Source organism: Papaver somniferum, chromosome 1 (genome assembly GCF_003573695.1).
Source record: "Papaver somniferum cultivar HN1 chromosome 1, ASM357369v1, whole genome shotgun sequence".
NCBI lineage: Eukaryota > Viridiplantae > Streptophyta > Magnoliopsida > Ranunculales > Papaveraceae > Papaver > Papaver somniferum.
Genome location: NC_039358.1, coordinates 222,877,988 through 222,892,122, shown reverse-complemented (window position 1 = coordinate 222,892,122; position 14,135 = coordinate 222,877,988). Strand labels below are relative to the sequence as shown.

The window sequence follows — 14,135 nt, the reverse complement described above, 5'->3', positions numbered from 1 at the left end:
AGAATTCGTGTTAAATCCATGATCCGAATTTTGGGGTGTTACAAGTTGGTATCAGAGCGTTAGATATTACATGGGACCTTATTAGTATTTTTTTTTCTCTTATAAAAACTCTTGGATTGATTGATTTTTAAGTTTGTTTGAACGTTCGGTTTGATTGATCGTTTCTTATGTTTGTTCGGAGTGTTAGCTTGATTGCTACTTGATGCGTGTGATTCTTATTGAACCCTGTGGAAATGTTAGTTAAATATATAGGTATCTCTTTGAATCGTTTGTTATATCCTATATATGATATGGCTGGAGATGTACCTCCTGAAACCAATAAGGAATCTGTTGAGAATGGTGCGAATGGGAATCAAATGTTAGCTAAAACCATTCGGCAAATGACTGAGAGTTTGCTTGCTAATAAGGGAAGCACATCAGGTCCACAGGTACGTGATGATTTTAAGGTGATGGATGAATTCCATAAGTATAAGCCAGCACCGTTTAAGGGTTCACCAAATCCTTTGGATGCCGAAAAATGGTTACTAGAAATGGAGAAACGAATGGAATTGCTTGAGGTAGAGGATCGTCTTCGAGTTAAAATTGCTATGTATTACCTTCAAGATGCTGCTGGTCATTGGTGGACAGTGACTAAAACCAAGGAAGGTATGCAGAACCTTACTTGGAATGAATTCAAGGAACTTTTCCTCCAAAAGTTCTTTCTGGTGGCTTTGAAAAATGCCAAAATTTTGGAGTTTATACAGTTGGATCAAGAGAAGGAGGGCTTGTCCGTTTTGGAGTATGATATGAGGTTCGAGGAACTATCTCGGTATGCTACTGATATGGTGAAAACTGAGCAGTTGAAGGCAATTAAGTACCAAAAGGGGCTGCTTCAAGATATTCGTTTCAAGCTTGCACAACAAATGCTCACGAGTCGTAATGAAATATTTGAGAGGGCATTGATTATTGAGGCTGCCTACAAAGAGTTTCGAGAAGGTAAGGATCGAAAGAGAAGTAACTTTAAAAACAAAAAGGAGCCTCCTAAGAAGCCAAGGCCAGAAAATGCACCGAAGAGTGGATACGAAGTGGTTCACAGCAATAATGTGCAAGAAAGGACTTGTTATGAGTGCCGAAAGCCTGGACATCTTCGTGGGAGTTTCCCTCTTCTTAACAGACAAAGGTTTCGACACAGTAATCGTGGTAACAACGCTCCACACAACATGCCTAATCAAGCGAGATCAGCGCCATCGACTAATCAACAAGGAAAGGTGTTTGCAACAGTAGAGACTAAGGGAGATTCCGACAATGCTGTAGTTGAAGGTACACTTCTTCTATTCAATTCTTGGGTTAAAGTTTTATTCGATCCGGGTGCTACTCATTCCTTTTTCTCTGATCGGGTTGTTTTACGTTTGGATTTGCATTCTGAACCATTAGAGAAAATGTTTCATGTGATAACAACAGTTGCAAGTGTTAGTCTAGGTCGTATTTGTCGGGCTTGTATAGTTCGGGTTGGTGACCAAGAACTATCAGGAGACCTTATTGTCTTAGGAATGACATCATTCGATGTTATTTTGGGCATGGATTGGCTTGCGAAATACCGAGCATTAGTGGACTGTTATAGGAAAAGAATTACTTTTCTTTCCAAGGATGGTGCATCCTTTTATTTTGATGCTGTAAGGTATTCTTCCGAAATCCTTACTAGTATTATCTCGTGTGGTATACGATCAAAGTTTTCTCGTAGTCTTAACTTTTTAGCTCATATGAATAGTGACAGTTAGCCTAGTGAAGTTACTATTGAGGAAATTCCAATAGTTAGAGATTATGTTGATGTTTTTCCTGATAATTTACCGGGAATACCGCCGAAGGGTGAAGTTGAGTTTACAATCGATCTTCTTCTGGGGACGACACCGATTTCAGTGACACCGTACCGTATGGCACCGGCAGAACTTAAGGAACTCGACAAGCAACTGTCAGAATTACAAGAGAAGGGTTTTATCCAAACTAGTACTTCTCCTTGGGGTGCACGTGTTCTCTTTGTAAATAAGAAAGATGAGTCTCTTAGTTTGTGTATTGATTACCGCTAGTTAGATGCTTTTACTGTGAAGAATAGATACCCACTACCAAGAATAGATGACTTGTTTGATCAACTTAAGGGAGCAAAATTCTTCTCGAAGATTGATTTGAGATCTGGTTATCACCAACTTCTGATTCGATGTGAAGATATACCAAGATTGCCTTCCGGACACGATATGGACACTTTGAATTTCGTGCCATGCCCTTCCGACTTACTAATGCTCCAGCTGCTTTCATGGATTTGATGCATCGTGTTTGCCGACCCTTCTTGGATAAATTCATCGTGGTATTCATAGATGACGTTTTGATTTATTCCAAGACCAAAGAGGAGCATGCTGAATATCTACGGATTACTACGGAGACTTTAAGGAACCACCAGTTGTATGCCAAATTTAGCAATTGTGAATTTTGGATTCAAAAGGTGCAATTTTTGGGTCATGTAGTTACCAAAGATGGAATATGTGTGGATCCATCCAAAATTGAAGCTGTACTCAAATGGGAGAAACCAAATAACGTGTTTGAAATTTGAAGCTTCCTCGGCTTAGCGGGTTATTACAGAAGATTCGTGGAAGGTTTCTCAAGTCTCGCAGCACCGTTAACGAAGTTGACAAGGAAAGGGATGAAATTTGTTTGGAATACAGAATGTGATACTTCGTTTCAGACTTTGAAGGAAAAGTTAACATCAGCACCAGTCCTAGTTACACCAGAAAGTGGAGTGGGTTATGTCATTTTCAGCGACGCGTCCTTGAAAGGACTTGGGTGTGTGCTAATGCAGCGTGGACGAGTAGTGGCATATGCTTCTAGACAGTTGAAGTCTCATGAGCAGAATTACCCGACTTACGATTTGGAACTGGCGGCCATTGTCTTTGCTTCAAAGATTTGGAGACATTATCTTTATGGCGAAAAGTTCGAGATCTTTTCTGACCATAAAAGCTTGCGATACATCTTTACTCAAAGGGATCTGAATATAAGGCAACGACGTTGGATGGAGTTTATCAAGGATTATGAGTTTAATTTGCAATACCATCCAGGTAAAGCAAATGTTGTTGCTGACGCTTTGAGTAGGAAATCAAGAGGAACACTAGCTAGTTTGGGTATTTATACTTGGAAGCTATATGAAGCAGTGGAAGGTTTGAGCCTACAAGAGAAAGAAACTATAGTTTATGCTTGCAATTTAATTGTGCAAGTGCAACCTGTTCTTATTCAGGAGATAGTGGAAATTCAAAAGAATAGTGACGATTTAAATGAAATCTGTAGAAAAATTGTGGATGGTACTGGACCTGATGGATATGCAATCCAATCTGACGGCGGGATGAGATATTTTGGGAGGCTAGTTGTAGCTGAAAAACTAAGGAGGAAGGTTATGGATGAAGCACACAAGTCTAAATACTCAGTTCATCCCGGTGAATCAAAAATGTACAAGGACTTGAGAAGGAAATTTTGGTGGAGTGGCATGAAGAAGGATGTTGTTGAATATGTATCTCGGTGTCTAACTTGTCAGCAAGTGAAGATAGAACATCGTAGACCGTCGGGACTACTACAACCTTTGCTGGTTGCGGAATGGAAGTGGGAGCATATAACCATGGACTTCGTCACTGAACTACCTCGAACCACATCAGTCCGCGACACCGTATGGGTAATAGTTGATCGCCTAACAAAGTCAGCCCATTTCCTTCCTATTAAGAAGACATACACTCTTAGAACTCTAAGCCAACTGTATGTAAAGGAAATTCTAAGAATTCATGGAGTTCCTTTGTCCATTGTGTCAGATAGAGATCCCCGTTTCACATCTACGTTTTGGGAAAGCTTCCAGAAATCTATGGATACGACTTTGTGCCTTAGTATTGCATTCCGTCCGCAGACCGATGGACAATCTGAGCGAGTAATTCGTATTCTTGAAGATATGTTACGTGCTTGCGCATTAGAATTTAAGGGGAGCTGGATCGATCATTTACCATTGATTGAATTCTCTTACAATAATAGTTACCAAGCTAGCATTGGCATGGCGCCGTTTGAAGCACTCTATGGGCGTCCTTGTAGATCACATGTTTGTTGGGATGAAGTTGGCGAGAAGAGTCTTCTTGGACCTGAGTATGTTCGTGAGACTACAGAGAAAATTCAGATCATTCGAAAACGACTACTAGCTGCCCAAAGTAAGCAAAAGAGTTATGCTGACAATAGGAAAAGACCCTTGTCTTTTTCTGTAGGCGAAAGCGTTTTTGTCCGTGTAAACCCTCGAAAAGGCGTAGTTCGTTTTGGAAATAAGGGTAAGTTAGCACCAAAGTATATTGGACCTTTCAAGATCACGAAACGGGTCGGCGAAATTTCTTATGAACTTGATTTACCGGCGCAAATGGAAAAAGCTCATAACATTTTTCATATCTCTGTTTTGCGGTTGTACAAACCGGATGAGTCACACATCATTGATTGGAAAGGCTTATAAGTTCAGGATGGTGCTACGTACGAAGAGGCACCCATTCGTATTCTAGACGAAAAGGAACAAGCACTACGGAACAAGACGATTCGGCTTGTCAAAGTGTTATGGAAGTATCATGGTTCCGAAGAGGCAACTTGGGAGCTTGAGTCCGAAATGAAAAAGAAGTATCCGAGTCTTATAAAGGTATGAGCATCTTAATTTCATGACAAAATTCTTATAAGGGTTGGAGGATGTGATACCCTCCATTTTCATTTACCCATTTTATATGTGTTTAGGGTCGGGTTTCAACCGTTTTCGATAATCTCCATTTTGATTGCTAAATTTTGACCAAATGCGAAGTTTGGTCTTGGCGTATGTTTTAAAATGTCCTGTATTTATCGTTATGCTAGCATCGTACCTTTTAACACTAGTTATATGCGTCACTAGCCAAGAGAAGTTTCTGTATAGGCTAGATTAGAAATGTAAATAGTTGTATTCCACCCCATTATTTTGGTAGTAGGGCTAGGGTGGGAATAACCATCACTTATACATGTTTTGCAAATGAATTTGAGAACAGGAGAGTAAATTGAGAAGTATGGGTTTAATAACCAATGGAAAATGAAAAGACCGAACTAGAAGTCGAAACATATGGATTATATATATCAGATATTTTTCCTAGAGTGGAAGCTAGGGAATGAGAAGGGATCTAAGGAAAAGAAAGTATGTTAGGATTGAGCTATTTTGAGGTAGGTTTACTACTCATCTTCTTGGAGCAATTCTTTTTTTCTTATTTGGGCATAATCATTCCTAATTGCAAATTTGATTTCTAAGATTGTGAAGTGGATTGTTTTCTTATTCAGAATTCATTAGTGGAAAAGAGGCTATTTGAGACATAATGACGACACAAAAATCTAATGTCTCAAAACCACAATACGTCGAACGCGTCGTTGTCTAAAATCAAGTTGTCGTTATAGTTGGACTTTAGTTGACTTTTACAACGACACAAATGATTTTGTTGCTGACTAAAGTCAAGTCGTCCTAGAGGTTAGACTTTAGTTGACTTCCACAACGACGCAAGGTGTAGTTTCGTTTCACTTCTACATATATTTTTGGCGCGAAGATTCCTGCCAGTTTGTGTGGTTAGAAGTAACTTGTTTGTTGGAACGGCTGAGATGAAACAAGTGTCCTTCGTTATTATCGAGGAATACATTCTTTTTATGTTTCCATCGTCTCTTTATTTAGTCGTGTTCGTCTCTTTTCAAACCCCTCAGTACTCCCTCACCCAAACCCCTCACTCCAGCTCTCACCCAAACCCCAAATCAGAGAAAAAAATCACACCATTGAACCATTTTCATTGAAACCAGCCATTATCAAAACCAGATTCAATCTTGATTTTGTCCAAGGTAAAGTTAGGGTTTTTAATTTTAAAGTTAGGGTTTGCAAAAAAAAAAAAAAAAATCCTCGTTTCTGTTTTCTTTTCTTATTCCTCTTGTTTAATTGTTGGTTTTAATTATCGTTTGTTTTTGTCTATTGACATGGTTTTACTTGATTTCTGCAAGATCTTGAGGTAAAATCACCTTAGTATGAAAATCATATATTTTGTAGTTTCTAATTGTTTTGTCTAATTGTTGGTTTTAATTATCGTTTGTTTTTGTTTGTTGACAGGGTTTTACTTGATTTCTGCAAGATCTTGAGGTAAAATCACTTTACTATGAAAATCATATATTTTGTAGTGTCTAATTGTTTGTCTGATTGGGTATGAAGATCGAGAGAAGTGTGAGCAGTGACTGTGAGACAATTTTTTGATGTTGAAATGAAATGTTAAATGGTAATCACTGGAATGTAGATGTTTTAAGTTGTTTGTTTGTTAAGCAATAGTATCAATTTGTATACAATTAAGCAATAGTATTGGTACAAAGTAGCTAACTGGTTTTGCTGGGAAAATTTTTAGGGTGTTTTCATATCAGATTCAAGTAGTGTAGGTCTTGTAACTTTCACGTTATATGAACATAGACATCATGTTCTTTGTAAACATTTTATACAAGTATCTTGTTTATTTCTCCTTTATCGAGTTCATATCTCCCTGCATTTTTGGTGCTCGATTTAATCGATATCTCAAGGCTATTTATGCTTGAATTGGTAAAAAAAATTGGGTATGAAGATCATGTTAAGTAACTTTAGGATTTGTTATTTTTTTGTATTGAATGATTAATAACATGTTTAGGGTTTTTATTATTCAATTATATCATGATTTGTATGATTAGCATCTCTATATGTTTTCAGATATTCTTAATGAAGTAAAATCTGAAATTTTCTGAAATTACATGGCTTTATATGTTCTGGTTTATGATTTCTATTTGATTTGTCATGTTTAGGGTTTATGCAATTTATATCATGATTTTTATGATTAATATCTAAATATGTTTTCAGATGATCTTAATGATGAAAAATCTGAACTTTTTACTAAAGTGGTATGTTAATATGTTCTGAAGTTGTGGGTTATGATTTCTTTTTGATTTTAGATGACTATGGTGAGACTTAGTAGCGGAAGTTGCAGTCGATCTCAGCCTACAACTAGTAGGTCAACTGCAAGTGGCTGGCCTACTCCCTTGCTCAATGCTTCTGCAAGTCCAGGTTCTAGGAGTGAACATTTGTCTTCATCTGATGGTGAGAACTCTCCAAAGTCCAAATGATGGTCACAGTAATGAACCAGTGGGAAGTGTACGTACTGAGGATCAGTGGCATGCGGCATTCCAACAATCTGTCAATGAAACTCAAAGTTCTCAAGAAAGCAGGAATGATAATAACATAGTTGTGTCTTTCAATTTCCTTCCTTTATAGTGATGGTAATAACATAGGAATGGTAATAACGTCAAGTTATAATTTCTAATTAAGTATATTGGTTTTATGCAGTTGATCACCTACTTCCAGTTGCATTCAATGCACTTGGACAACCCATTGGAGATTCAAAGGCGCATTCCACGAAAGTTGGAATGATTGCTAAGAGTATTGTGTCACCATCTTATGTTACCTGGAGGAAAGTTCCTCCGGAACTCAAGGAAGAAGTTTGGAGAGCAATCAAGAATGTGTACAACGTGCCTGAATTTTTCAAGGACAAAGCTATAAAAATGGCAAACAAAGCTTGGAGGAATGGGAAGACTCCTCTCAGGAGAATGTGTGATACAGCTGGTGCTGCTCTTGCTGAAAAAAATCCAAGAGGCCAAGAAATCATAAGAAGAAAGATTGGGAGGCTTTTGTGGACATGGTTAGTGATGATAAAGATAAAGCAGCCAGGGTGAGAGGGAGGAGAGCAAGGAAAGCAGTTAAAGATCTACATAGTATTGAAAGAGATGGTATTACGCGGCGTCGCCATATAATGGAACAATAATTTGACTAAAAAGCAGGAAGTGATGTATGAAATCTGACAAAAGAAAATTATGCGACCTCTTGGCAGGTTGGTGTTCTTATAGGCAAAGCTCGAGAGACCATTCGGTTATTGCAGGATTCAGGAGCTAAAATTCAAATCACAAGAGATGCTGAAGCTGATAGATATGCAACAACCAAACCTGTTGAATTAGATTCAGATACAAGTCCCAAATGAGAAGGTTTGGTCCTTGTTGCTTTTTTTTTAGTAAATTAGAATGCGAGCTGTTTTGACCACAATCCGTGGGTATCTTTACTATGTCTAATATACAAGCACAATATATATGCAGGTTGGTCTGATCGTTGGCAAGGGAGGTGAAACAATTAAATCCTACAGACAAGATCTGGAGCAAATATCCAGGTAGTTGATACTGTTAAGCTTTGTTTGTAGTGTACCTTGTGATTCAATGCAAGGACTTCGATCAACCAACATGACTTAATCATTTCACTGAAAGATAATTAGTCTAGTTACCTGAACGATACTTATTATGTCGGTCTACTGTCTTAATATCCTTATTACTTATGATAGTATGAGATACCTACCCTGCTCATTCGTAACATTAATGGAGCATTTTCTTGGATATGTATGTTACTCCAAAAATAGTAGGTGTGCTGATGATAGTTTTATGCAATTTCTGTTTGCTTCTCGGTAATTTGGTTATTCATTTGCCATTTGATATAACATATAATTATAGGTATTCACATTTCTGCTGGTTATTTTCTTTGGACCCTCTTATACTATATGGTTACTGTAGAAGCACATCGCATGGTTGAGAGGACAACTTGAAGGCACTCCCGTGACAGAATTTCGTAGGCTCGCAATTGGGCCGACGTTCCACACAGTTTCGTATAGTTCTTATTGTATTAATGGCTATCTATTCTATACAGCAGATGCAGAAAAACATTTGACTACACAAAATAGTGGAGTCACAATGAATGCTTGCACCAGCTTTAGAGCAAGTTCCAGGGATACTAACCTTGTCGATGACGATACTACATACTACGGCATTCTGAAAAAGATACTTGAACTAGACTACAGAGTTTTCACAGAAGTTGTTTTTTTATTGTGATTGGGCGCGAGTCGAAGACAAAGTACATGGATCATATGTGGATCGAGAGACAAAGTTGAGGTTTGTCAATTTTGAAAAGTTTGCGAGAAGCTCAAAGGAAGAAGACGAGCCGTTCATCCATGCTTCTCAAGCTAGCCAAGTTTTTTACTGCAGCGATTTGACAAGAAAGTATTGGAATCTAGTTTTGGAATCTCCTATAAGATCAGACCCCCATATTAATGCTTTTGAAGATCCATATGTCTTCACTGCAACCTCTAGTGATGCTCCATTGATTTCAGAAACGGTTGGAGATGATGGTTATTGGAGTGGAATTGCTCAGGTAAAAATGCGTTGTTTCAGGACTTGTTTATTTTTTAATCTTCTTTATGTGAAAAGAGATTTGAACATTCATTCACTTCTTGATGCTTTCAGGGAGATGATGAGTATTTGGATGTATATGATCAGGTAATAATGCTCGTTTCAATAAAATGTTTGTCCCTTTCAATGAAAGCTTCTTTTCTTCTTACTATACATGCGTTAATTGCTGAACAGTAATGCAAACTTACATACACTTTGCAATTAAGATACTCTCTAGGGTTAGATAATCACACTATGTTGTCCTGTATATTTATCTCAACAAGTGTTGTCGTCTGCTTCTTTTTTACAGTTCAATAATTTTGTTTTTGTTTCCTCCCTTTGTTTAGTATACTCATCGTTGTTTCTTTTTTTGAGTCATATATGCAATATCTATGCACAACTACATTTTCTTCAGATGTTGGTGTTGAAACAAAAGATTGCATTAAAATATTTCTAGGTATGCTAAAATGTTCATGTGGATCATAATTTCTATGCTCGAGAATGTAGTTATTAGCAAAGAAGAAATTGATGTTGCAGACATCTTTAGTATTAACCCTGTTGATCTTACTATATCTATATGTGTAGTTTCCTGATTTGTAAACAAATTTTAGATTTGGGGCTATAATTTTGATACTCAGGGTTATACTGGGGACTGGTGGTGAGTTGTGTCAGTGTTGAGGAAGTGTGACTTGGTAAAGTCATCCACTCATTGTTGTCCCATATGGCCCGTCAAGTCGATTCTGGTTTGCTGGATTATGAATTTGCAGTTGTTATGTATGTTTGTGTTGTGCTCTAGTTATGTTGTGATGCGAGTTAGTGAAGCCCTCATTATCCATGTCAATTATATGCCTCCTTTACTTGATGAAGCTGATGGGTGAGATTTTACTCGTAAACCAGCTGAGACTTGATCATTCTCTAGCAGAACTTTGAGGAGGTGATGATTTTGAAATAGCCCACTCTGTACAGGGCTTGCCTTTTCTCGCTAGCTAATAAGAGTTGTTATCTTCCTTCCACTATAGAGAACTATAGGTACATTAGGAGTCTGATCTTAAACCAATAGTTAGAAAATGTTAGGTTTGTGTGACAACTTTTCCTTAACTTTACAGATTACAGTCATTTGAACAATTGTATCAGATCTCAATGCCGTGAACATGAAATAAAGAAGTTACTCATTCTCGGAATCTTTAAAGAAGAATTTTTGTGTTTGAGCCAGTATGCACTAAAATAGTTTAGCACAACAGTAGTTTATATGTTGCACATGCTTATGGATATTCATTCCCTTCTTGATACTGTCAGGAACTAGCACTAGCTGAGTGTGCAGATGATGAATATTCGGATGGGGATCCTTAGGTAATAACGCTCGTTCAATCCTTGTTTATTTGTTGTTGTTTTTTATCTTCTTTATGCATATGGAGATTCATTCACTTCTTGATGATGTCAGGAACTAGCTGAATGTCGGTTGTAGATATTCAATCACAATGTTTCTCCGAGGTATGTGTCTTTGCATACTCATCATGCCTATGGTTTTCACTGCCTATATATGGTTTATTTGTTTATCTCCCTATTGATGTTAGGAATGAAGTCATTATGTAAATGTTGTTGTTGTTGTTGTCTTGATGATGGGTATATTAGACCATATCCGTGTAAATTATGTTTAAAGTCATGTAAACCTAGCATATAGGTCTGACTTACTATTCTTCTGAATGTAGTTTGATACCTTCATGGATGCTGGCACTCTGTTCCCGATGGTCTTATGAGGCTAACTGATGTCATGGTTGATGGTAAGATCGTTGTTCCTGTTGGATGTACAAACGGTTGAAAGAGTTGTGCGTCTACAGTTATGCTCTCACGCAAGCTAGTACCAAGATCCTAATGACTGAAATTGTTGTTGAAATTCTTAGGACTTAAAGAAACCTTAATAATTAGAAGTTTTTTTTAATGATTTTGGACTAAATTTATGAGTACAGTTCAATGTAATCGGGCTGTCATTTGGTATTAGACGAATCAGGTTCTATATAGAATTTGAACTTGAATTTGAGAACTTGAGTAATTGTCATTTGAATTTGAATTTGAATTGTCATTTAAATTGCAGTTTAATTTGAGTTTCATTTTAGTACAATTTGAATTTGAAACAAATTTATTTCAGCTCAGTCAGAATAACTGGAGTCAGCTAGCCAGATCTGACTAATTTTTTTATATTAAAAAAAATCAAATCTACGACGATATCCAGATGTCGTGCGTAGCGGCACTCAGAAAGCATCGTCATTCAGGGGCATTCTGAAAGTGTCGTTCCAGAAAAAGACACTGAATCTACGGCACTTTCAACAGCACTCCGAAAGTACCGTTTAACTTGTTAAAACGACACTACCTGACTATCTTAAATCGGCTGTTTTTCACTAGTGATTGTTTGCCAAACTTGGATTTGTGTTTGTTGCCATGAATTAATGAATGGGTATGTTGCTGCTAGTGGAAAAGAAATGATTCCAAGTTTTCCTTCTCATTCTCTTTGTGAACTTAAGATGTTTGTAAATATGCCTGTGCGATATTTGATTCATTCCAAGCTTTTGAGACATAAAACCATGTTCTGCTCTTACACAACAGAAATGATGATTTTAAATACATTTTTAACATGTCTTTGGTCGTCACTTTACATTGAATAATTTTGCTTCTTACAAGTTTGTAAACATTGATTTCAAATATGAAACCTTGCTGAACTTGGGTGATTGTAAACCCCATATGCATTGTACTCATAACTCCAGATGGGTTTTTTGATTGAATGGTGAATCATTTGTATGCTTTTGAAAATGAGTTTCACTTTGTTGATATTAAAGCAAGTTTAGTGACGAAAACTTATTGAGTTCATGTCTTCCGTTAGTTGGAACATAGTTCCATCTTACACCGGGTAATGATCCCTGATATAGAGAAATGGGTAATGATCCCCATGGGAACGTAGTTCCCGACCATCGATGGTGGCTGTCCGTGCCGAGAAACGATAGGTGGATGTACGAACCAAGGTTTTTGTGCCGTGGACTCAATGTACCGAAATCTAACTGAATTGATTTGTCGGAGACCTTATTGGTTTGTGAATATATTTGTTGAATGCGCTGCCGATTTGAAGTTATATCTTTTCTTATTTATATTTTCCTCACATTTTTCTAAGATTTGTTTTCCGCATCTCTTTGAGGATGGGAACGTAAGCCTATTGAGCCGTCATCTCACCCCAAATGACGATTTTGCAGATTTTATCGAAGGGCGAAGCAAGTGAGAAGTTGTTGCGTGCATTGCTTTTGTTTCATTTCCATGTAACTTGATGTTTTACTTTGAGAGAATAAATGTGGAATACTTAGGCTTATGAACCACTGTTTAGAAGTTTTTATCATACATGTGAAGGATTTGTTGAACGGTGATCGTCTTTGGAAGCTTTATTTAAAACTTAATGTTGAAAACCATGCTTTTATGTCACCTGTTTTCTGTGCTCATTTGTATGCGAAACTGCCGCCAGTAGGAAGGGAATTAGATAGTACTTCCTTGACATGAAATGTTCATATATGTCTCCACTATAATGTATTAAAAGGGCTTAGCATTCAGAGTTATAATTTAGGAGATTTGTCACCTGAAACACAGCATGTCATAACTGAAATCTGTAGCTTTGCAGTTCTGCGACCTACTTTGCCTACACTGTTGACCGATCATTTTAACTTGGTATCTGGATTTTCAAAATGAGTTCGAAAGGTTGTTCTTTCCTCTTTATAAATTGGTGTCTATCTCTGAATTCCGACTTCTAACGAAGTCTGTGGAGCCTCGACAATGCAGGTTGTTTGAGACGCCAGTTTTGCGACGTTTTTGTCCAGTTTTTCCACTGTGTACTGTTTGATTTCTAAAATTTTGTACTTTGAATTTTACACTTCTAAGTGAGGTGCGCGCAGATTAATTCCCAAATTAAATTATATTAGGCCTGGATATTGAATTGTGGACAAAAAAACTTCTTGGCTTCGATACCCGCCCGTAACCTCTAGAATTCGGGTTAAATCCATGATCCGAATTTTGGGGTGTTACACATTTAATCATTTTTCAGGATTGTTATTCCGAAGACTTGATCAACATATTATGCAGTGAGTGTCGGCGATAAACTTACATTTCGTCAGGATTGTAGGAAGGAAAGCTTGCTTTCAGTAGCTGATAACATCCATCATGCGGAAAATTGTCGCCTGTCTGATTAAGATAGTCTAAAAGAGCAGCATTTTTCTGAAATTTTAAAAATTAAACTAAGCTTAAAATAGTTAAGATTTCAGGAAATCAAATAAATTTGTTAATAATTTCTTACCCTTTGTTCATATGACATTGCAGGATTACGTATGTTAACTTCGGCCTGAATTGTGACAAAAGTGATGATGTCCTTCTGGATCTTGCTCCACCTTGTTCTAAGACCTCCTTGAAGTCTCTCATTTGGATTTCCGGTTAGGTTATCTAAAAATTCAAATACACTCTTCCAGAATTGGTTGGTAGTGAGCTTAGTTGCATTCAGAATATTTTGTTTTGCTTCAATCCATGCTTGCGTAAGAGAAACATATTCTTCTTTGCTGAATCTCATTTTTATAAAACACAAACATGATAGAATGTTGGGATAGCTTCACTTTGGAAACTGATTTGTTATATATAGAGATATGATGAGAGGATATAGAATTAAAAATAAATAAAAACCGTTATACATTAAATATTACCAGTATAAATAAAAAAAAAAGTGGTCGTTATACAGTGAAAATGAGCAGTGCAGATAACCGTTAAAAAGTTAAAAAACTAGCCGTTTACATTTAAAACCATGGATCATTTTCAGGACC

General features: G+C 37.1%; 1 protein-coding gene and 1 long non-coding RNA gene across 4 annotated transcripts; both read left to right on the top strand.

Annotated features, from left to right (window-relative positions):
• The first annotated feature begins 290 nt into the window (after window positions 1-290).
• Window positions 291-2,063, top strand: LOC113361083. The gene is made up of 2 exons (XM_026604454.1): window positions 291-1,652; window positions 1,758-2,063. Exons 1-2 carry the CDS (start codon window positions 291-293, stop codon window positions 2,061-2,063), a joined length of 1,668 nt encoding a protein of 555 aa, XP_026460239.1.
• A 3,605-nt stretch (window positions 2,064-5,668) lies between these two features.
• On the top strand, window positions 5,669-11,394 carry LOC113316886. 3 transcript variants are annotated; one of them, XR_003343061.1, is made up of 10 exons: window positions 5,669-5,871; window positions 6,028-6,035; window positions 6,134-6,163; window positions 6,991-8,073; window positions 8,182-8,252; window positions 8,783-9,280; window positions 9,373-9,405; window positions 10,594-10,647; window positions 10,739-10,788; window positions 11,007-11,394. It is a non-coding gene; the product is annotated as an uncharacterized LOC113316886 (long non-coding RNA). The 3 variants fall into 3 exon arrangements; XR_003343058.1 differs by lacking the exon at window positions 6,028-6,035; XR_003343068.1 differs by lacking the exons at window positions 5,669-5,871; window positions 6,134-6,163 and having other exon boundaries at window positions 6,006-6,035.
• Window positions 11,395-14,135: the final 2,741 nt, after the last annotated feature.